This window comes from Hyperolius riggenbachi, chromosome 7 (assembly GCF_040937935.1).
Source record: "Hyperolius riggenbachi isolate aHypRig1 chromosome 7, aHypRig1.pri, whole genome shotgun sequence".
NCBI classification, from domain to species: Eukaryota; Metazoa; Chordata; class Amphibia; order Anura; family Hyperoliidae; genus Hyperolius; species Hyperolius riggenbachi.
This window is the reverse complement of record NC_090652.1, coordinates 28,461,933-28,483,141: the sequence shown is the minus strand read 5'-3', so window position 1 is coordinate 28,483,141 and position 21,209 is coordinate 28,461,933. Positions and strand designations below refer to the sequence as shown.

The 21,209-nt window shown below is 45.9% G+C and overlaps 1 protein-coding gene across 1 annotated transcript in view; it reads right to left on the bottom strand.

Annotated features, from left to right (window-relative positions):
* Positions 1–9,666: 9,666 nt before the first annotated feature.
* TAOK2 (TAO kinase 2) overlaps positions 9,667–21,209 on the bottom strand; it is a 156,573-nt gene continuing 145,030 nt past the window's right edge. Inside the window, exons 18-20 of the mRNA XM_068243798.1 lie at positions 19,548–19,760; positions 15,906–16,088; positions 9,667–11,060 (exon numbers count right to left, since the gene is read on the bottom strand). Coding sequence (XP_068099899.1) covers positions 10,521–11,060; positions 15,906–16,088; positions 19,548–19,760 — 936 coding nt within the window. The 3' untranslated portion in view covers positions 9,667–10,520. The remainder of the gene's footprint in view (positions 11,061–15,905; positions 16,089–19,547; positions 19,761–21,209) is intronic.

Sequence of the window (21,209 nt, the reverse complement as noted above, 5' to 3'; positions counted from 1 at the left end):
TCCCACGGCGGTGGCAAAAATCCTCCCGGAACGGCGGCGATGCAAGTATTTACCTCCTCGGCTCCAGCGCAGGCGCAGTATCGGCTCTCCACACGGAGATAGGCAAAAATAGCCGATCTACATCAGGCCACTCTACGGCGCAGTAGAACGGACCCGAAAGAGATCGGCTATTTCTGCCAATCTCCGAGCGGAGAGCCGCAACAGTGCCCCCGCTGGAGCCAGGAAAGGTAAATAAATCAGCACTTGTCGAGGGAGGATTCGGGGACTCTTCGGGGGAGCCAGCGCTGGACTGCCTGCAGCTAGCCTACAGGGGAGGGGGAAGCCTCATTGGGACCCTGAGGCTTTCCCCTCCCGAGGTGGGTACCCCCCAGGGGAACTTTTTTTTTGTTACAGGTTCTCTTTAAGTGACTTGTGGTGAACATTTCCAATACATCGCTGTCCTCCTGTGTTTATCCGTATTGTATTTTTATAGTACATGTGTATTTTAGGCATTGTTTTGTGATTTTTACTATGGCACTATTGGTCTTGAAACCATATTAAATTGCATACAGGTTATTATATACCTTAAAGTTTGTATAACTGTACCACTATTCCCAGCGCTGTTTACTTTGATATATGAATAGTACATACATACCTCACTGTCAGTTCTTCTCAGAAACTCACCATTTTCTTCTTAAACAGACTCCGTAACAAAAATGTAATCCTATTTTCTACCATCCTACAAGTTCCTATACCTATTCTAATGTGCTCTGGCTTACTGCAGCACTTTCTTCTATTACCATCTCTGTAATAAATCAGCTTATCTCTCCCCTGTCGGACTTGTCGCCCTGTGTCTGGAAGGCTGCCAAGTTCTTCAGTGTTGTGGTTCTGTGATGCATCTCCCCCCTCCAGGCCCCTCTATGCACACTGCCTGTGTGTTTTTTAGATTAGGGCAGCTTCTCTCTGCTCTATTATCTTTTACAAGCTGGATAAATCGTCCTTTGAGCTGGCTGGGCTTTCACATACTGATGAATTACATACGGGCAGAGCTGTCTGCACTCTGCAGTAAGAAACAGCCTGACACTTCAGTGGATGAGAGCTGAAGGGGGAAAGAAACACACAAATGATCTCTTGAGATTCAAAAGGAAGGCTGTATACAGCCTGCTTGTGTATGGATGTATTTTCTATGTGTGGACATACTGTACATCAACCAACTTCCTGTTTTGGTGGCCATTTTGTTTGTTTATAAACAAACTTTTTAAATCTGTTTTTAACCACTTTTAATGCAGCGGAGAGCGGCGAAATTGTGACAGAGGGTAATAGGAGATGTCCCCTAATGCACTGGTATGTTTACTTTTGTGCGATTTTAACAATACAGATTCTCTTTAAAGTGATCCCCCCAGTTCTGACAATATTTTGTCAGAACTGAAATATACCAGTTGCTGTCAGTTACATACCAGGAGCTGTCAGTTACAACTGAATGTGCAAGGTAATGTCCATGTTTCCCTATGGCTCATGTGGGCGATATTACAGTGTAACAGTGTGCTGACCAGGAAGCTGGAGTAATGGCCATTTTCAAAATGGAGGATGGAGAATTCCATTGATCACAGCATGCAAATGGGACACAGGAGAGGAAAGAGAGATTGGGGAGTAGACTACACAGGAGGTAAGCATGACCTGTGTATGGTTATTTTGACTTCTTATTTTCAGTTCAGGTTCTCTTTAACCTCCTCAGCGGTAAGCCCGAGCTGAACTCGGGCTAAGCCGCCGCGGAGGATTTCTCAGCCCCTGGTGAGCCGATTTGCACACTTTTTCATTTGTTACACGCAGCTAGCACTTTGCTAGATGCATGTACTAGCCGATCGCCACCGCTCCACGCCGATTTGCTGCTACCCGCCGCCCGAGGCAATCGGAAGGGGCGGGGGGATGCCGCTGCACAGCAGCTATTATGTAGCTAGCGCCAGGCTAGCTACATGATTTAAAAAAAAAAAAAATTTAAGTGCTGCGCAGCCATCCTGGCGGTTTTAATAGACCGCCAGGGAGGTTAAAGGAAACCAGTGACCATAGAAGATAAAAAGAGTTATACATACACCTGTATCCTGTGACCACGTACTGTACATACCGCCAGCTTCCCCAGGTCTACTCCTTGCAATGTGCTCCCTCAGGCTGTGCGGTGTTGCAGCGGATTGTACACACCTATCCGCTGGTGCACCCCTCCTGTGTCTCCTCTCCATCGTAGCCTGGATGCCTGTACCCTATACATCCTGTGAGCAATGGTGAGCTCACAAGTCCCTAAGGATTCGAATATGTGATTCAAATGAGGCTTAATTGCCTCAGCTGTGCGGCTGGGAGGGGGTTACTTACCCACAAATCCATCGCCTTTTCTGTGTGCCAAACATATTGGTCGCGTTGCAAGACTTACTACTGTGCACTTCCTTCTTCCGGCTTCAAGGAGGAAGTAAACGGTAGTGAGTCTTGCAACGTGTCCAATAGGACGTGTGCAAGATGTTTGGAATGCAGAATAGACGACGGACTTATGGGTAACTAACCCCCTCTCTCCCAGCCGCACAGCTGAGGCAGTTAAGCGTCATTTGAATCCTGTGTTCGAGTCCTTAGGGACTCGTGAACCCACCGCTGGCTGCGAGGTTCCCCAGGTCTACCTCACGAAAGCGTACCTATTATTCAGCCGCCATGAGATTTGGGCGCAGGGTAAAGCCAATAAATGTCTCATTCTGCTCCTACAAAAGTTTCAGCAGCGTTAATAACTATTCCCCCTCCAGGTCACCATGGATAGTGGGGAAAATGTAATTCAGCTGCCAGCTATTGCTGTACATGGACATTACCTTGCACATCAGTTGTCCTTTCAGTTATCACTGACAGCAACTGATATATTGAAAAAAGTCCTTAAAGAGAACCTGAACTGAAACTAAAAAGTCAAAATAACCATACACAGGTCATACTTACCTCCTGTGTAGTCTACTCATCAATTTCTCTCTCCTCTCCTGCATCCCATTTGTCCACTGTAATCGATGGATTTCTCCCTCCATTTTGAAAATGGCCATTACACCCCTCCCCCCCAACAGCTTCCTGGTCAGCACACTGTAAAACTGTAATATCACCGTGTCAATTGACACAGGAATTGTTTGGGAAGTGCTGCTAAGTACTGGTGTATACATTTTAGTAGCAACTTCTTTGTTTACTGTTATCAAAATACTTTCAATCTTTACTGACAAAAACTGAGGGCTGACTGAGCCATGAGGAGAGGGGAAATTCCCCTCACACTTGATCAGTTAACTCTTTGGCCTCGATTCATAAAAGTGCTGTCGAGCGGGAAAAGTCGAGCGGGGAAACACCGCTGTTGGTATTTCCGCCTTCAGGGTGGTAATTCATAAAAATGTAGCTAGATGTGACAGGTGTGCGGAGATATTCCGCTGTAGGCAGCCGTTAGGCTGTCCTACGCCTGCGGAAACAGGGGAAGCAGGCGGAATCCCTCCGTGCGGTGTTCTCTCTGCAGCTGCTTGGGAGGTCTGTCCCATTCACTGCACTGTATTCCGCACGCTTCTCGCCACATCAGAGGTAGCGGTAATACCCGTCCGCATACCGCTACCTCTAATCTTTATGAATTGACTACTTGTTACTTTTGCTATGATAATCACCGCGCAAGGCGGCGATTTATCACTCTGCTCGCGAATGTCGGCTTTTCATGCGGAAAAAGCCTTTATGAATACAGATTTTGCTGTGTGGTCGGTAAAGTGAGCCGTTTTCAGCATTTCCGAATGCGGGAATGCTTTATGAATCGAGGCCTATGTGTAGCTCGGTGTGTGACAGAGAGAAAGCTGCAGCTTCTGTGTCCTGCGTTTCTGACATAGGCCTGGTGCACACCAAAAACCGCTAGCAGATCCGCAAAATGCTAGCAGATTTTGAAATGCTTTTTCTTTTTCTGCAGCGTTTCAGCTAGCATTTTGCGGTTTTGTGAAGCGTTTTTGGTGTCGTAGATTTCATGTATTGTTACAGTAAAGCTGAACAGCTACTGTAACAAAAAGCTGCCTGGCAAACCGCTCTGAAGTGCCATTTTTCAGAGCGGTTTGCGTTTTTCCTATACTTATCATTGAGGCAGAAACGCATCCGCAATCCAAAATCTGCAGCAGACCGGGAGTATGCGTTTCTGCAAACCGCCTCCCGCTCTGGTGTGCACCAGCCCATTGAAATACATTACCCTAGCGCATCCGCACCCGCAAGCGGATCGCAAACCGCAGCAAAACCGCTCTGGTGTGCACTAGGCCTGACGTGTCTGAAGAGAGCAGAGGAAATGTAACTAATTGTCACAGCTTTTCATACTGTTTTTGCTTTCAAAGTTTGATATGTTTGATATTTGCTTTCTGTAGTCTGATATACAACTCTGGCTGTGCATTGAAGCAGACACCCCTTCTGCAATTGATTTGTCCCAATATAGCTATATCCTACCCTCAATAAATTACAGCTTTTGCCTCCGATATTTAACATGAAAAGTAGGAAAATGTTTACACAGCTACTTAGACATTATTTGCACACTGTCATTTTAGAACACTTGGGTATCAATAATATTCCTTTAAGTGACTTGTGGTGAAAATTTCCAATACATCACTGTCCGCCTGTGTTTTTCTGTATTGTATTTTTAGAGTACATGTGTATTTTATGCATTTTCTTTTGTGATTTTACTATGGCACTATTGGTCTTGAAACTATTAAATTGCAAATACTGATGTAGCCCCGCACCTTGCACAGAAAAAGTGGTGATTTTACAGAGTAGCTATGTACTTATAGCTACTTGGAATAAAAATGTAAAGGAGACGGCTGTGACTATAGGAGAGGGGGGGTTTAACATACTCGTTTGCGTCTGATCCAATGCGTCCCACATCGCGTTCCATATCACTCCCATTTCCTCCTTCCGGGTTAAAAAATGAAGCTTGGGAGTGACGTAGAACGCGACGTGGGACGCATCGGATCAGACGCACACATGAGTATGTTAACCCCCCTCTCCTACAGTCACAGCGGTCTCATTTACATTTTGATTCCAAGTAGCTATAAGTACATAGCTACTCGGTAAAATCACCACTACTTCTGTCCAAGGTTCGGGGCTACATGCCAGAAGACGCACAGACCCAGCCTGTAAGTAAAAACTTTATTCAAAAAACACAACATTGCTGCAAAATCACTTTGTATTGGAGTACAATCTCTGCAAATAAGGCGTAGGATCTGTAATTGCGATTTCACTCATCTCAATCACTCCTGTTGGCTCTCCTCCATTGACTTTCATTAGCCTAGCATGATTGCCAGCGATTTCAAAGTACAGCTAAAATTGCTCTAGTGGGCCACAGCCCTAAGGCTTTCAGCATCCACAAAGACAAGTCCGACTAGAGTCAGAACTGGAAGAAGTCGCCGTTAGAAGAAAATGGTGAGCTTCTGAGAGGAACTAATGGTGAGGCAAGTATGTAAAAATTATGTTTACTTCAAATAGTTTTACTTAGTTCAGGTTTACTTTAAAGCAAACCCATCATATAAAAAGAAAAGATACTTACATGAGAAGAAAGAAGCCTTTGGATGATCCAGAGGCTTATCATGACATCCTCTACCACACCGCTGCTGGCCAGGACTCCCACCAAATTCACAGCCGGGCACCTTTTTGTGTATGAACGGGTCAATACTGCACATGCCCAGTAGCGCAAAGTTCAACCCCCAAGTGACATTCATTCTTAGTACAACATCCTTTTCCAATTATAACAGCTTTTAAACGTGAAGCATAGCTTGACACAAGTGTCTTGCAGCGATCTACGGGTATCTTAGCCCATTCTTCATGGGCAAAAGCCTCCAGTTCAGTCACATGCTTAGGCTTGCGCGCTGCAACTGCTTTCTTTAAGTCCCACCAGAGGTTCTCAATCAGATTTAAAGGGACTCCGAGCAGTGCAGTAACTATGGAAAGATACATACCATTTTGAAGCTCTCTTTCTCCTCTTTCCAACAATATATAAACCGCCGCCCTACGGCTTTTAGTTTTCGCTATTTTCACAATCGAAATTCCAGCAAACGCGATTTCGATCGCGAAAATAACGAAAACTAAAAGGCGTAGGGTGGCGTTTTATGTGTCGTTGGAAAGAGGAGAAAGAGTGCTTCAAAATGATATGCATCTTTCCACAGTTACTTGTATTACACAGGACGACTTTTCCTCAAAGTCAGCAGCTCCATTCAGCTGCTGACTTTGGGGAAAAGTCGTCCTGTGTAATACAAGTAACTATGGAAAGATGCATACCATTTTGAAGCTCTTTCTCTTTCCAACGACACATAAACCGCCACCCTACGCCTTTTAGTTTTCGAAATTTTTCCGATCCAAATCGCGGCGGACGAAATAGCAAAAACTAAAAGGCATAGGATGGCGGTTTATATATCGTTGGAAAGAGGAGAAAGAACTTCAAAATGGTATGCATCTTTCCATAGTTTCTGCACTGCTTGGAGTCCTTTTCAGTCTGGTGACTGCGATGGCCACTCCATAATGTTCCAGCCTTTAATCTGCAACCATGCCCTAGTGGACTTGGAGGTATGCTTGGGATCATTGTCCTGTTGAAAGGTCCAACGTCTCCCAAGCCTCAGGTTTGTGACGGACTGCATCACATTTTCATCCAATATCTCCTGGTACTGAAGAGAATTCATGGTACCTTGCACACGCTGAAGCTTCCCTGTACCTGCAGAAGCAAAACAGCCCCAAAGCATGATTGACCCCTCGCCATGCTTTACAGTAGGCAAGGTGTTCTTTTCTACAGTAGGCAAACAGTTCTAATTTTGTTTCATCAGCCCACAGAACACTATCTCAAAACTTTTGTGGTAGTGTTCTGTGGACTGATGAAGCAAAATTAAAACTGTTTGGACCCATGGATCAACGCTATGTTTGGAGTAGGAAGAATAAGGCCTATGAAGAAAAGAACACCTTGCCTACTGTAAAGCATGGCGAGGGGTCAATCATGCTTTGGGGCTGTTTTGCTTCTGCAGGTACAGGGAAGCTTCAGCATGTGCAATGTACCATGATATCTCTTCAGTACCAGGAGATATTGGAAGAAAATGTGATGCAGTCCGTCACAAACCTGAGGCTTGGGAGACGTTGGACCTTTCAACAGGACAATGGGCCCAAGCATAACTCCAAGTCCACTAGCATGGTTGCAGATTAAAGGCTGGAACATTTTGGAGACGCCATCGCAGTCACCAGACTTAGGGCTGGTGCACACCGAGCGGCTTTTTCCGCGTTTTCAGATCCGCTTGCGGCTGCGGATCTGCTTGGTCAATGTATCTCAATGGGGTGGTGCACACCAGAGCGGCAGGCGTTTTGCAGAAACGAAAAATGCCTGGGTGAGGCATTTTTTGGATTTCGGATGCGTTTCTGCCTCAATGTTAAGTATAGGAAAAACGCAAACCGCTCTGAAAAACGGCACTTCAGAGCGGTTTTGCAGGCGTTTTTGTTACAGAAGCTGTTCAGTAACAGCTTTACTGTAACAATATATGAAATCTACTATACTGAAAACCGCAGCAGCAATCCGCAAAACGCTAGCAAAACGCCTCATAAAAATAAAAAAAAGCGTTTAAAAATCTGCTAGCATTTTGCGGATCTGCTAGCGGGTTTTGGTGTGCACTGGGCCTTAAAGTCGACCCAAACTAAAAATACAAGATTTCAGAAATAAAATCTATTTTCTAAATTATAATAATAAATAGAAGCCTTTTTTCAGCTGCATGATGACAAATATAAAATATTTTACATTTATTGGAGGAACCCCTCCCTTCCTTTCATATTGCCGGGACAAAATCCAGCAAACTGGTGGAGTAGGAGGTGTCCAGCAAAGGAGGAATTGCTAATGGCTGCCACCTGTATAACCCTAGTTATGAAAAGTGAAGGGTGTAAAGCATGCACTGAAATGCTCATAGGCTTGAAGGAGTGTTTATTTATCTTTGTATGTGTCAGAGTGCTGCAACTAAATATTTTGAATTAAAAAAATGTTTGGTTTGGGTCCACTTTATATCCGATTGAGAACCTCTGGTGGGACTTAATGAAAGCAGTTGCAGCGCGCAAGCCTAAGAATGTGACTGAACTGGAGGCTTTTGCCCGTGAAGAATGGGCTAAGATACCCGTAGATCGCTGCAAGACACTTGTGTCAAGCTATGCTTCACGTTTAAAATCGGTTATAACTGGAAAAGGATGTTGTACTAAGTACTAAGAATGAATGTCACTTGGGGGTTGAATAAAACTGATAATGATGTGAGCACAGAAAAGACATTTGTGGTTATTTCATTATAAATGTTGTTATATTTGTCTGACTTACAAGTGCCTCTTTGATTTAATTGTAAACAAGATGACTGAAATGATCAAAATCAATGTCAAACTGGCCAAGACACTCAATTTCAGTGGGGGTTGAATAATTTTGAACACAACTGTATATATATGAAAATAAAAATGACACTTTTTTTTGCTACTTATGTTCTATTAAATATCCGTATTACACAACCAATTCATTGTATCATGACTTTTTTTTCCCGCTTCAAGCGGTATAAAACCCTGACATAATATTCAATAAAAACATGTTTTCCTACTTTGTATATGCCATACAGTTATCAGATTTGCTTTTGTGCATAAGTGTTATTATTCATTCAGAAATTACAAGTTCCCAAAGCACATTTGGGAGAGCTGACTTTCCATTTAATTCATAACTGGTTTTATTCATATTTTAATTTAAGCAGAAATGCTTTCTGAGTGTCTCTGTGTTCAGGAGAGTCTGCACAGTCAGAGAATGTGTCATATTCATCACTTGATACAATTAAGTAAAGAGAAGATAACATTATCTCCAGTTCTCTGCACTGAGCTTGTAACTCCTGTGTTTAACTAGTTAAATGCTGTTCTAGTAAAAGCAGAGCAAAGCAGAAATGTTGGGTTTCAGTCCGCTTTCAGTGGGGGAGATTTATCAACGCATTACCGACAGTTTTTTCTTCTTAATCTGTTCTAACCAGCAGGGAGAACAGTACTGCATGATAAGAACCTTCTTAAATCCTAGGTAATCGTGGCAGTTTAGCATGAATTTCTAGAGCTGCACTACAGTTAAGAGAAGTGCAAATCCATCCCTAAACTGGCGCAGATTAAAAAGTGCTCGATATCAGTTCTACAGATGTAGAACTGCAGGCTAGACATGATTGCAGAGTGCAGGCTAGACATGATTTGTGATGTGCTCCTCCCACCTGCTGAATTCCTCCTCAGAGCCTGCTGCTATCAATACAGCAGATGTTGGTTACCTCAGCAACAGCAATTCCCCTCACACACTGCACTGTCTGAGAGACCTTCCTAGCTCCTCCTATTATACAACAGTTTTAGAAGGAATCTGCACTATCTAATGCTTTCTTAAGATGCCTGAGAGTTCTGCACAGATTTCTAAAAACCTACTAATATTTTGTCTCAGACACTCTTGATAAATCTGGCCCACTCTTTAATGTGAGCATTAACTGAAGCGCCTCCATCTACATGGACATAGGCACTGCATTGCTGCCTTGCGATTGGCTGATCTGGTAGTTGTATGGACAAACAGAAGAACAGTAGTACATAAAGTGCTCCGAGTTTACGATCTAGAAAAGTAGGTTAGCGTGTTGCCGTAGCAGAGTTCCAAGACACAGAGACAAGTTTCCATTCCAGTTTAAACCTTTAATAACCAACATTTGCCATGTAAAGTCTCTGAAACCTCTGCAGCCGTCCCGATCAGCAGGGAATATGTCAAGTCCTTCCATCCTGCTTCATTCTCGCTCCAAAAATTAAAAAAAAAAAAAAAAAAGAAAATAGGCTCGAGGCCTGAGATGCCCCCTGAAGGGATATTGAGTAGTTTTTTTTTATTTTAATACATTCCTTAATAGTTTCTTTTTTATTACATTTTTTAATCTTATCTATTTTAAAAAAAAAAAGAAAAATTATAACACACGCTCCGACTCTCGCGCACTTAACGTCACACACAGACTCACAAACGCCCGTCAAAAAATCCCAGTGACAACATCATTAAAATGATACAGCGACTGAACATATGATAAAAGGGACTAAAAAAAGAACCAAAAAAAAAAATTTCGTAATAAAACGAAACAAAAAAAATAATATGTAGGCATTTTACCCAATAAAGTGCTAGAAAAACAAGGAGAGTGATCTTCTACCACAGATGGAGTGAAATACTTGGGCAGTTCCCGGGTTTCGACCAAGAAATATTAACCAATATTTAGGAGGGGGGGGAGGGGGTTTAAAAGTTTTATGTACACGGTGGAGGGTGTCACCCAGCGCTGGCAGGAAGTAGAGGGGGAGGGGGTTAGTCTTGCGGTGAAAGGAATTTAAATAAAGCTTTGAAGGTGAAGAAGAGATGGAGGAAGATAAAGATAACTAATTGGGGTAAATAAGTTCGAGACTTGGTTGCGGGAGAAAGTCATACTGAAGTATAAGTTAATGTCAAGGTAGAGAAAGGCTCCGGCCTAGCGCGGGCAAGGAGGGGAGAGTTAGTGTGCGCCTCAGGAGTAGGAGAGGTGGGAGCCATTGGAGAGCTGGGAGGTGACACTGGTGCTTCGGCTCAATCCTGACTCAGGCGGCCCCCCGGTGGCCCCCCTCCTCAGGGGCTGGGGGCTGTTACGGAGCAACAGGAGGCCGGCCCGGCCGCTGGAGGATGAAGATGGGGAGGCGGAGGAGGAGGAAGAAGAGGAGGAGGAAGGCATGACAGAGGAGGCGGAGGAGCCCGGTGGGTGAAGGCCCCATGACGAGGATGGCGGTGCCAGCAGGGTTGGTTGGCGCCACAGCTGAGGGGCCCCTGTGTTTTGGACACCGTGGCTCCAGTGTGATCCGCTGCGAGGCACGGGGCGGGAGGGCCAGCCCGGGGGCGGGGCTGGATAGCCCTGGTTGAAAGCCTCCGCGGGGATTCCAGTCAGCGCCATGTTGCTGAATCCAAGCCGCATGCTCTCAGAGTCAAACGCTTCAATCTCCCGGGCTTGGCGTTCCAGAAGGCTCCGGATGCGCTCTGAGCGCTCGCTCTGAAGTGACAGCATCTCCTCCTCTATCTGTAGAGAAAAGGCAGAATGTAAGTACCAAGACACAGCTGTGCTCACAAGTTTATATATCCTGGCAGAACTTGTGAAAGATTGGCCATTTTTAATTTTTAGAAAATTTTATTGACCCCACCCACAAATCTTCTCTTTTTGTCATAGGGAGGATTTTTCTTTGGTAATTATTGTAGGGACCAAGAATACCTAGGTAGGAAGTTGGGAGAGGCCGGGAGCCTGAAGGTGCAGTATTGTCAGGTATAGGGAGGATAAAAGTACAGTATATAGATATATACAACTGACAATCAGGCTTGCTCAAATCCGTATTCGGGAGACATCCGGATATCTCCGAGTAAAGCTAGGCCGGGGGGGGGGGGGGGGGGGGCAGGGAGGTCAATCTTACCTACATGACGTCTTCTTCGGTCCATCCCTGGCGCCTCCCACGATGCTCTCCAAGCGGCGGTCACATAGCTACAAACACTTCCTCCTTCCGGGTTGAAGGAGGAAGTGTTTGTAGTCACGTGACCGGCGCATGGACCACATCGTGGGAGGCGCCAGGGATGGACCAAAGAAGATGTCATGCAAGTAAGATTGACCCCCCCCCCCCCCAGCTTTCCTGGGAGATATCCGGATACAACTATCCGGATGTCTCCCGAATACGAATTTGAGCAAGCCTGCTGACAATGCATTTCACTGGTCATGGCTCGCTTCCTCAGGTCAATACAAAATGCCTTAATAGCACAGGGAATAGAGTGTAGGAGCCTCTAATAGCCTAATAGTGATTTATAATCAATTTTTTTTTTAATCATCATAGTGTCAAGTGGAAGCACCAAAATGACCTCGATAAAAGGTTTTCATACACTTGAAGTTTTGGCCTGATAACATGTGCATGGGGCATAATTGGACTTTCTAACATGAAAATGGACCCAAACACAAGGCTAAAGTAACCCCTCACTGGTTACAGCAGAACAAAATAAAGGTTCTGGTGATCAAAGTTTCCTGACCTCAATATCATTGAGCCACTTTGGGGAGATCTCAAAAGGTGCAGGTCATGCAAGACAGCTCAAGAACTTTCAGGAAATGGGGGCCTTCTGCCAAATGGAACGGACTGCTTTACCATCTGATAAAATTAAAGGAAGCCTATAGTGAATGTAATATGGCCATTTTTAACATACCTGGAGCTTCTTCCTGCCTCCTGTAGTCCTCCAAAAGCTGCATGCGTTGCCGGGAAAACAGCAGAACTATGGTGAAGGACCAGGAGGACTACATGGGCTGGAAGAGGCCCCAAGTAAGTTAAACTGCCCACATGACATTCACTTTAGGTTCCCTTTAAGTCTCTCATCCACAGCTACCTCAAAAAACTAGAAGCCATCACTGATGATAAAAGAAGGGGGTATTAACTCATAAGCAGCCTCAAATGAATTATCTTGTTTGAGAGAAGTGCACTGCTTCTGACCAGTCAGCAGAACTCCTCATGCTGCAAATTCTTGGAATGCTTTGATGTCTCTCTGCTAGCAGAAAATAGAGAAATTAAAAGCAGAAGTTTTCTGTTATTGTCTCACACTGCCCCCTAGTGACAAGTGGCCATAAGTGCACATTACAGCAGCACTAATTAGTAGCAAGGAAATGTAACAAATACAAATTGTGCTAAAATAAAATCACTTGCAAGTCTCTAAATAAATTGGCTGCTAAAGGGTTAAGTGAGTATTAAAAACTAAGGCTATGAAATTTTTTTCAATAGGGACCATCTCGGTAGTTTCCTAATAGTTATTTTTGATGGTTGTGTTATTTTGAGATGTCTCAGTTTAATTTGAATATGATTAAAAAAAAAAAAAAAAATGATGTGTTTCTCCTGATTACCACTTTCTTCCTTAAAGTGAAACTTTTGGCGACTGAGCCTGGCTGCACACGTTGCTGGGAGCGTGATCAAGGACGGCAGGCGCAGTCGCCAAAAAAAGAAACTCCGTTTGTCCCGGCGCGGGTACAGCGCGGCTTGCAGGGGGCCAGTAGAAGCCCCAGGAAAGTGCAGCTTTTTTTTGTTTGTTTGTTTCACTTAAAGGACGTCCGAGGTGAAAATAAATTGATGAGAAAAACAAATTGTATCTATTCTCCTCCTAAAAATGACTTTTTTTTTTTCCTCATAGTCCACAGTTTTTACATTTAAAGCAGGCCATACACTGGCTCGATTCGCGGCCGTTTCGACAGCAGATTCGATCCTGGGATCGAATCTGCTGCCAATCGTTCGCGGTAAACGCAGCCGCCGATCCGATTTCCTCCCGAAATCGGATCGGTCCGTCGATCGCGCCGTGCGGGAAATTACCCTCGATCGCCCGCGGGTAAAGTGCGCGTCGCTAGCGGCGGCCGATCCGGTATACATTACCTGAGGCTGGCTCCCGGGCGTCTTCTCCGCGCTGCACGGCACTGTTCCGGCTCCATCCATCCCGGCGCTTCCTGTGTCACTGCAGTGACCAGGAAGTTCTAATAGAGGGCGCTCTATTTGAACTTCCTGGTCACGGAGTAACACAGGAAGCGCCGGGATGGAGCCGGAACAGAGCCGTGCAATGCGGAGAAGATGCCCGGGAGCCAGCATCAGGTAATGTATACGGGGGGGGACAGGCGGCAGGAGCAGCTCAGCAGATGGTGAATCGGTTTCAGGCTGAAATCGATTCACAATCTGTTTGCAGTAAAGGCAGCCATACGATCCCTCTCTGATCAGATTCGATCAGATAGGGATCTGTCAGCTGGTCGATCTAATGGCACATCGACCAGTGTATGGCTACCTCCTTTCTAGTTTATACGTTTTTACCGTTTCATTGTCTCTTCTCAATGACACATTCACTGAAGTATCGGTAAAGCTCAAATCTATGAATGATTGACCCTTTTTAAAGCTTTCCTGGAAGCCATTTACTGACAGGAAAGTATTTTATAACTGCAATTACCTATCAGTGAGGGTTATGCTATAGTCTGACTCAGTCCGACCCGGTCCCGACCTGGAACTGCCACTTACATACCTGATTTTTAACTCTTTCAGGCAGATAAAGAAAAAAAAAGTCACTGTCACTTTATTTATATATGTAGTTTACAATTTGCATTAGTCAATTTTTATTATCATTGGCGTTAGTCTGTTTGTATTACACCAGTCTATGCTATATGCATACTACCACGGTCATTTGCACATCTGCACACTATTTCGCTATGTAACGATACTTGCACTTTATATATGCATTCTGAACATTGCTTCCGTTCTCTGTGTGTGCACAATATTACTGTTACTTGCAAATTTGTACATGATACCGCTTGTTTACTTGTTTTATGGTGCACCTTTGGGTGCCTGTGTCTAGCGTTCCTCTGGCAATCCCCTTTTTTCCTTTTGTTACCTTTCCCCAGCACCCTCCAAAAATAGTTTGCCTGAAGAAGCGGGATTGTTACCCGTGAAACGCGTTGCACTTTTGGAGCTCATAATAAATGTTACTTTAGATTACAAGTAACCTGCCCTTGTCCGGCCATTTTTTCCAGAAGGGAGGCGAGTCCACCCACTTCCCCCTTTTTAACGATTTTAACGAATTTTACTCTACTTGGCTCCTCTGTTTGCTGCGTCACAAAATTATCTAGTCCACCCTGGGTGGAGGGGTGTACCCCCACTTTCTTCTATCTACAGAGAAAGACTTCTTAGACCTGAGCGGGGTCAGGTTATAATTCTCCCCGCCTGCTTGTCTGGTGGTTGCCTTGGTGGCGACCCACTCTTTATAACAATCACGTTTCTCTTGCACCTGACATTACTCCACTAACATACTACACCATATCGGGCTCTTGGTTTCCTTTTCTTCAAAGAAAAAAAAAAAGGAACACAGCCTATATGTGTGTGGTAGGCACTGTACATACACATGTCTATCTCATCATATTACCTCTGTTGTCCTTTAAAGTGAACCAGAGACTACGCACCCTCATGAATTTTACCATATAGATCAGTGGGAACATTAGAGAAAACACCTACCCTGCTTTCTGTTTCATTCTGCACTGCACAGCTTGCTTCTAATCAGCCCTGATCAAATCCCTGACTGAACATTCAGCCTGGCTTTGCTATAATGATTCCTGAGCAGAGCCAGCAGGGGGCAGGCTTGGACTTGAAAAGACACCAGAGAACACAGACTGCTATAAATATTCCTGAGCAAAGCCAGACTGAATGCTCAGTCTGGGATTTTATCAGGGCTGATTAGAAGCAAGCTGTGCAGTGCAGAATGAAAAACAGAAAGCAAGGTAGGTGTTTTCTCTAATGTTCCCACGGATATATATGGTAAAATACATGAGGGTGTTTCGTCTCTGGTTCCCTTTAAGTTTTACTTTAAAGTGTACCCATGGCAAACCTAATGGGAAAAAAAACCCAAATACCTATGAAGAGGGAAGCCTTTGGATCCTTCCTGGAGATCACAGTTGCCACGCACAGACCACTGGAATAGGTCCAACAAAAGCTTCTTGGATATGTTATGGCTGCACTCACCCCGGCCATACTGCGCGAGTACGGCTGCGCCTGTGCAATAAGCCGGAGCAGCTCGCCCTCAAGCGGCTCCATACTACTGCTGCCCATGTACAGCCGTACTCGGGTAGGAGCAGCACAACCGCGCTCGTGCACAGTAGAGAGTGCGGATGCGAACTTCTAGAGGGCCAAAGGCAGTGGTGTCAATGAGAACATGGGATCCCTCTGGAGGAACCTGCTTCATAGGCAAGTATCTCATTTTTTTTCCATTAGGTTCCCCTCGGGCTCGCTTTAAACAATGGTACTCATTTTGCAAAAATGCAGCGGTACATAAACTTAGGAGTACAACTGTAGACCAACCAATCCCAGAAACCTGGTGCCCTCCTCACCCTCTGCTCCAGCAGCGCCCGGCGGATGGACACCCTCTGCTCCAGTTCTTTGATCTCCCGCTCATGCTGGGCCTCTGTGTGGATCTTGATCTTGCTCTGATAGGCATTCAGAAGCTCCAGCTCCTTCTGCAGCTGAATCCGCAGGTCCTGGTACTCCGCCTCCTGCGTCTCATCCAGCCGTAACTGGCAAGGGAAAGGCATTCGGTCAGAGAAGGTATGGAGAGCGCTCATTCAACCTCACAATCTCTATACTCGTCTTATTGAAAGGACTGATGAGTCACTAAACTCGGCAACAAATGCAACGATGCCGGGAGAATAGGGAAACAGTGTAGAGGTTCTCCTAACCAACCAAACAAAATTACATTTTTCTATAAAACCAATTTTTATTGAAAAAAACAATGTGTTGGATCATGTGTGGCCACCTCTATGTATTGTTTTAGGTGGACACCAAAATGTTCAGTTTTAAAGGATACCAGAGCTGGAATGTATATTAAAAATGGGGAGAGCAGGCATGAGGCGTTCCTCATGCCCACCCCTCCCCCCCATTTTCCATTAACCTTCCATAGTGCCCCAATAACTCCGGCAGCTTCGTCCAGGTCACCGGAGTCTGCTGGTAGTGCGTGCGTCCAGAAGCGTGCGTGCGTATGACATTACGATGGAGTCATTGTTCCGTGTTGCGCACACACAGAGCGATCCTGGGCGTGCACCCGCGCACTACCACCCAACTTCGTAGTTCTGGACTGAGCTGCCGGGGGTATTAGGGCACTAAGGAGGGTGACGGAGAATGGGGGGGAGGGGTGGGCATGATGCATATATGCTCCCCGTTTTAATATACATTCAATGTCTGGTATCCTTTAAGTATTTGCTAGAACTTAAATGCAAAAGAAACAAAAAATTCTTGCGAATTAGAACATAAACACATTTAGTGGCTGGTTTACACTGCAAGAGCTTCTTTTAAGAACTGGTGATTGTAAAAGCTCTTGCTAATGTAATGCCATGCGTGTTTACACTTGAGGGATGTGATTTTACAAAAATCCCCCATAGCATTACATTAGGAAGAGCTTTTTAAACTACTAGTGCTTAAAAAACTCAAATGCAGTGTGAACCAGGCTTAAAGGGACTCTGAACAGAATGGAAAAATGCCCTACAGACCTTACCTGGGGTTTCCTCCTACACTTCGTAGTTCGTGAGGTCCCTCGGGGGTCATCTGGGCTCACTCCTTTTTACTGCTGGTGGCTCCAGTAGCCACGCGACTTGGCCGGGAGTAGTGAGCAGCTGCGCACTCGCAGCCCATTGCTGTGAGCGTTCTATACACACGTGGTTCATTTTTACGTGAACCACCCATGTGGAGAACGCTCACGGAGACAGGCGCACAGGCAGTCTGCGTACAACTCCCGGCCAAGTCGTGTGGCTAAAGGAAACACAAGCAGGAATACGGATTTAGCCCAGAGGACGCCGTGGGACCTCACGGACTACAGGGGGAAGGGTGGTGGTGGGGGGCATTGGGGGGAACAGATCTTTTGCGGATACTGATCTGTTGAATGTGTACAGCGTCTTTGTGTGCAGCATCTTGCAAAGATTGTATCTGATGGGGAGTTCAGCTCCATAGAATAGACTGTGTAGAGTATGGCTCTCATACTACATGGAAGGGGGTAAAATTGGTCTGTGATCTTGCCTTTTCCAAAGACTTATCTCAAGTGTGTGTGCAGCCTAAAGCCCAATCTACACGATACGATTCGATTACGATTCTATTTACGATCCGATTAAATCCAACATGTCCGATCGGCATTCGATTCAATTCGCCATTGCAAAACAATGGCACATCGAATTGAATCGAATCCCGGACATGTTGTATTTCATCGGATCGTAATCGAATCGTATCGTGTAGATTGGGCTTAAGTTCACACTTGGATTGATTGATAAATGTGCTGTGCAGTCAGGTCCAGGAAGCCCTCTGAGTGACCTGTGACTAAGGCCACGTTCATGCTGGCCATTCTATTCTGTGACAGCAGGAACGCAACAGATCATGACAGCGACGTTGCTCGTTATGCTCGTGTTGCATCGGGTACGGGTGAAGCAGAGTCAATAAAAAGTATGCTTCACATTCACTGATGTTTGCGCTTAGCGGTAACGCACTGCATGCAGTGCATTACGATACTGCAACGCACCCGCCTCTCTGTGAACGTCACTTAGGTGGTGCACTGCATTGCGGTAAGCCACGTTACAAAGCAGCCGTTCCACTGCACAGCTGTAAACGTGGCTGCAGTCAGGTGACAGGAGCTCATACGTGGTAGGTCATCACAAGGAGGGCGGATCAGACAAGCCTCCTAGCTCTAGTGGTTGTGTAGCCAGCAAGGCTTAGGAGAACTAATGGAGAAGCCATGGTAGGTCAGCACAAGGAGGGCGGATAAGACAAGACTCCTAGATCTAGTGGTTGTGTAGCCAGCACGGCTTAGGAGAACTAATGGAGAAGCCATGGTAGGTCATCACAAGGAGGGTGGCTCAGACAAGCCTCCTAACTCTAGAGGTTGTGAAGCCAGCAAGGCTTAGAACTAATGGAGAAGCCATGGTAGGTCATCACAAGGAGGGCGGATCAGACAAGCCTCCTAGCTCTAGTGGTTGTGTAGCCAGCAAGGCTTAGGAGAACTATTGGAGAAGCCATGGTAGGTCATCACAAGGAGGGCGGATCAGACAAGCCTCCTAGCTCTAGTGGTTGTGTAGCCAGCAAGGCTTAGGAGAACTAATGGAGAAGCCATGGTAGGTCAGCACAAGGAGGGCGGATCAGACAAGCCTCCTAACTCTAGAGGTTGTGTAGCCAGCAAGGCTTAGGAGAACTAATGGAGAAGCCATGGTAGGTCAGCACAAGGAGGGCGGATAAGACAAGACTCCTAGATCTAGTGGTTGTGTAGCCAGCACGGCTTAGGAGAACTAATGGAGAAGCCATGGTAGGTCATCACAAGGAGGGTGGCTCAGACAAGCCTCCTAACTCTAGAGGTTGTGAAGCCAGCAAGGCTTAGAACTAATGGAGAAGCCATGGTAGGTCATCACAAGGAGGGCGGATCAGACAAGCCTCCTAGCTCTAGTGGTTGTGTAGCCAGCAAGGCTTAGGAGAACTAATGGAGAAGCCATGGTAGGTCATCACAAGGAGGGCAGATCAGACAAGCCTCCTAGCTCTAGTGGATGTGTAGCCAGCAAGGCTTAGGAGAACTAATGGAGAAGCCATGGTAGGCCATCACAAGGAGGGTGGATCAGACAAGCCTCCTAGCTCTAGTGGTTGTGTAGCCAGCAAGGCTTAGGAGAACTAATGGAGAAGCCATGGTAGGTCATCACAAGGAGGGTAGATCAGACAAGCCTCCTAGCTCTAGTTGTTGTGTAGCCAGCAATGCTCATGGAGAAGCATGTGATCAGCTGATAGATTTGTAAGGCTCTGATCTGCGGATCATGATCATGTGTTAAACCAAAAAGTCATCACAGCAAATCAAAACCTCACAAATCTATCAGCTGATCACATGCTTCTGAGTCCTCGCAAAGCAGTACCATCCCTCCTCCCAGCCTTACTTCAGGCCAGGATTGGTTACTGACAGCAGCTGGAGACCTCTGGTGGCCAGTGAGTGGCCTGGAAGATGTGGGAGAGACACGTACTGCCTGGGTGGAGAGCATCTCCGTGATGCTGTGGTCGTATTGCTCCGCCAGGATGGCCAGCTTGCGGGTCTGCTCATCCTTCAGCCTCTTCAGGATGCTCTTGTGCTCGCTTTTAGGGGTGGTTTCCAGCAGGTGGTTGCGCAGGGCCTTGTATTGCCTGGTCTGTATCTTACACGTGTCCTGGAATTGTCGCTTGATCTGCAGCTCCTTGGACTGAAGAGAGGAGGGAGAAAAAGAAGAGAAGGGGCGATGGGAAGGGAGAGCAGGGAGAAATAAAAGCACAGGGATAGCAGCGAAATCATAGTAGGGAGGATGAAACAGGGAGGGGGAAGAGTAGAGGGGGGAAGAGTAGAGAAAGGAAGAGAGATGGGGTGGGGGAAATGCAAGAAGGGAAGTGAAAAAGGCAAAAGGGAAAGGTGGGGGCCAGAGAAAGTTGTGAAAGGAGGTGATGGAGAACGTTAGGGCAGGGTGAGAAAGGAAGAAGACAGGGACAGAAGACACTGTCACTGGAGTCCAACACTTGGAACAGACATTGTTCACAGCAGCCTCCATCTATGCAGGTTATCTTCTAGAGGGATGACCAATGAGTCGCAAATCATTTTTCCTTGCATTCAAATTATATGCAGCTTGAGATGGGACCAATCAGAATAACTGCCTGTCCAATTTTTATTGGTCCAAGTTCGAGCTGCATAACATGTAAATAAAAAACCAAAACAAAACAAAAAACATTGCACGTTTCTCCTGGTGGACTCAAAGCATTCAGGGCTGCAGCTACTTAGCGTGGTCCATGTTAAACGAGCATCATTAGGGAGCCTTGCCCAAAGACTCCTTAAGCCAGAAACTCACTAGGAGCGATTTTCTGAGCGCTTTGTGATATGAAAGCTCTTGCTAGTGTAATGCTATGGGTGGGATCCCGCTGGAGCGATGTGATTTCATAACAATCCCCCATAACATTGCATTAGCAAGAGCTTTTTCAAATCACCAGCGATTAGAAATCGCTCCTAGTGGGTTTCTGGCCTAAGAGGGCCCCCAACACCTTAATCTCTAGTTATCTGGCCTTACTGTTTTACATACTGGCTTGAGCTGGGATTGGAATGCTGGTCAAACTCTCAAATCCTTCATCAAAGGCAAGGAGACATGATTTGCATCGCATTGATCATCCCTAATCTAATTTATGCTGTTCCAGACACAATAGTCATTCACATCACTGTCAATATAACAATTAGATATTTGACCATCACAGGTTTCATTTCATACTTACTATAACATTTATCATATTTGCAGGGCCAGTTCTAGACTTCCTGCTGCCTGAGGCGAGAGATCGCCATGGCCAGGTGAGAGGGGACGCGACCAATCAGGCTGTGGCTGCTGGCACCAGACCGCCAATCACTTGCGCCCACTGCTCCTTTTGCTAACTGGTGCCGATGGTCTCACCATCATTGGGCTTATCACTGCACTCAATCAGTAGCAGTGACGTATCAGATTGCACTGCTGATGATCGAGTGCAGCGATTGGCCCAATGACGGTGCCCACGAGACCATTGGCACCAGCAAAGGGAGCAGCGGGCGGCTCAAATCAGCCGGTCAAGTCACAGCACCCCAGCCTGATTGGTCACGTGACAAAGCTTCCCCTCTGTCAAAGCTGGTGCCACGTCAAATTAGG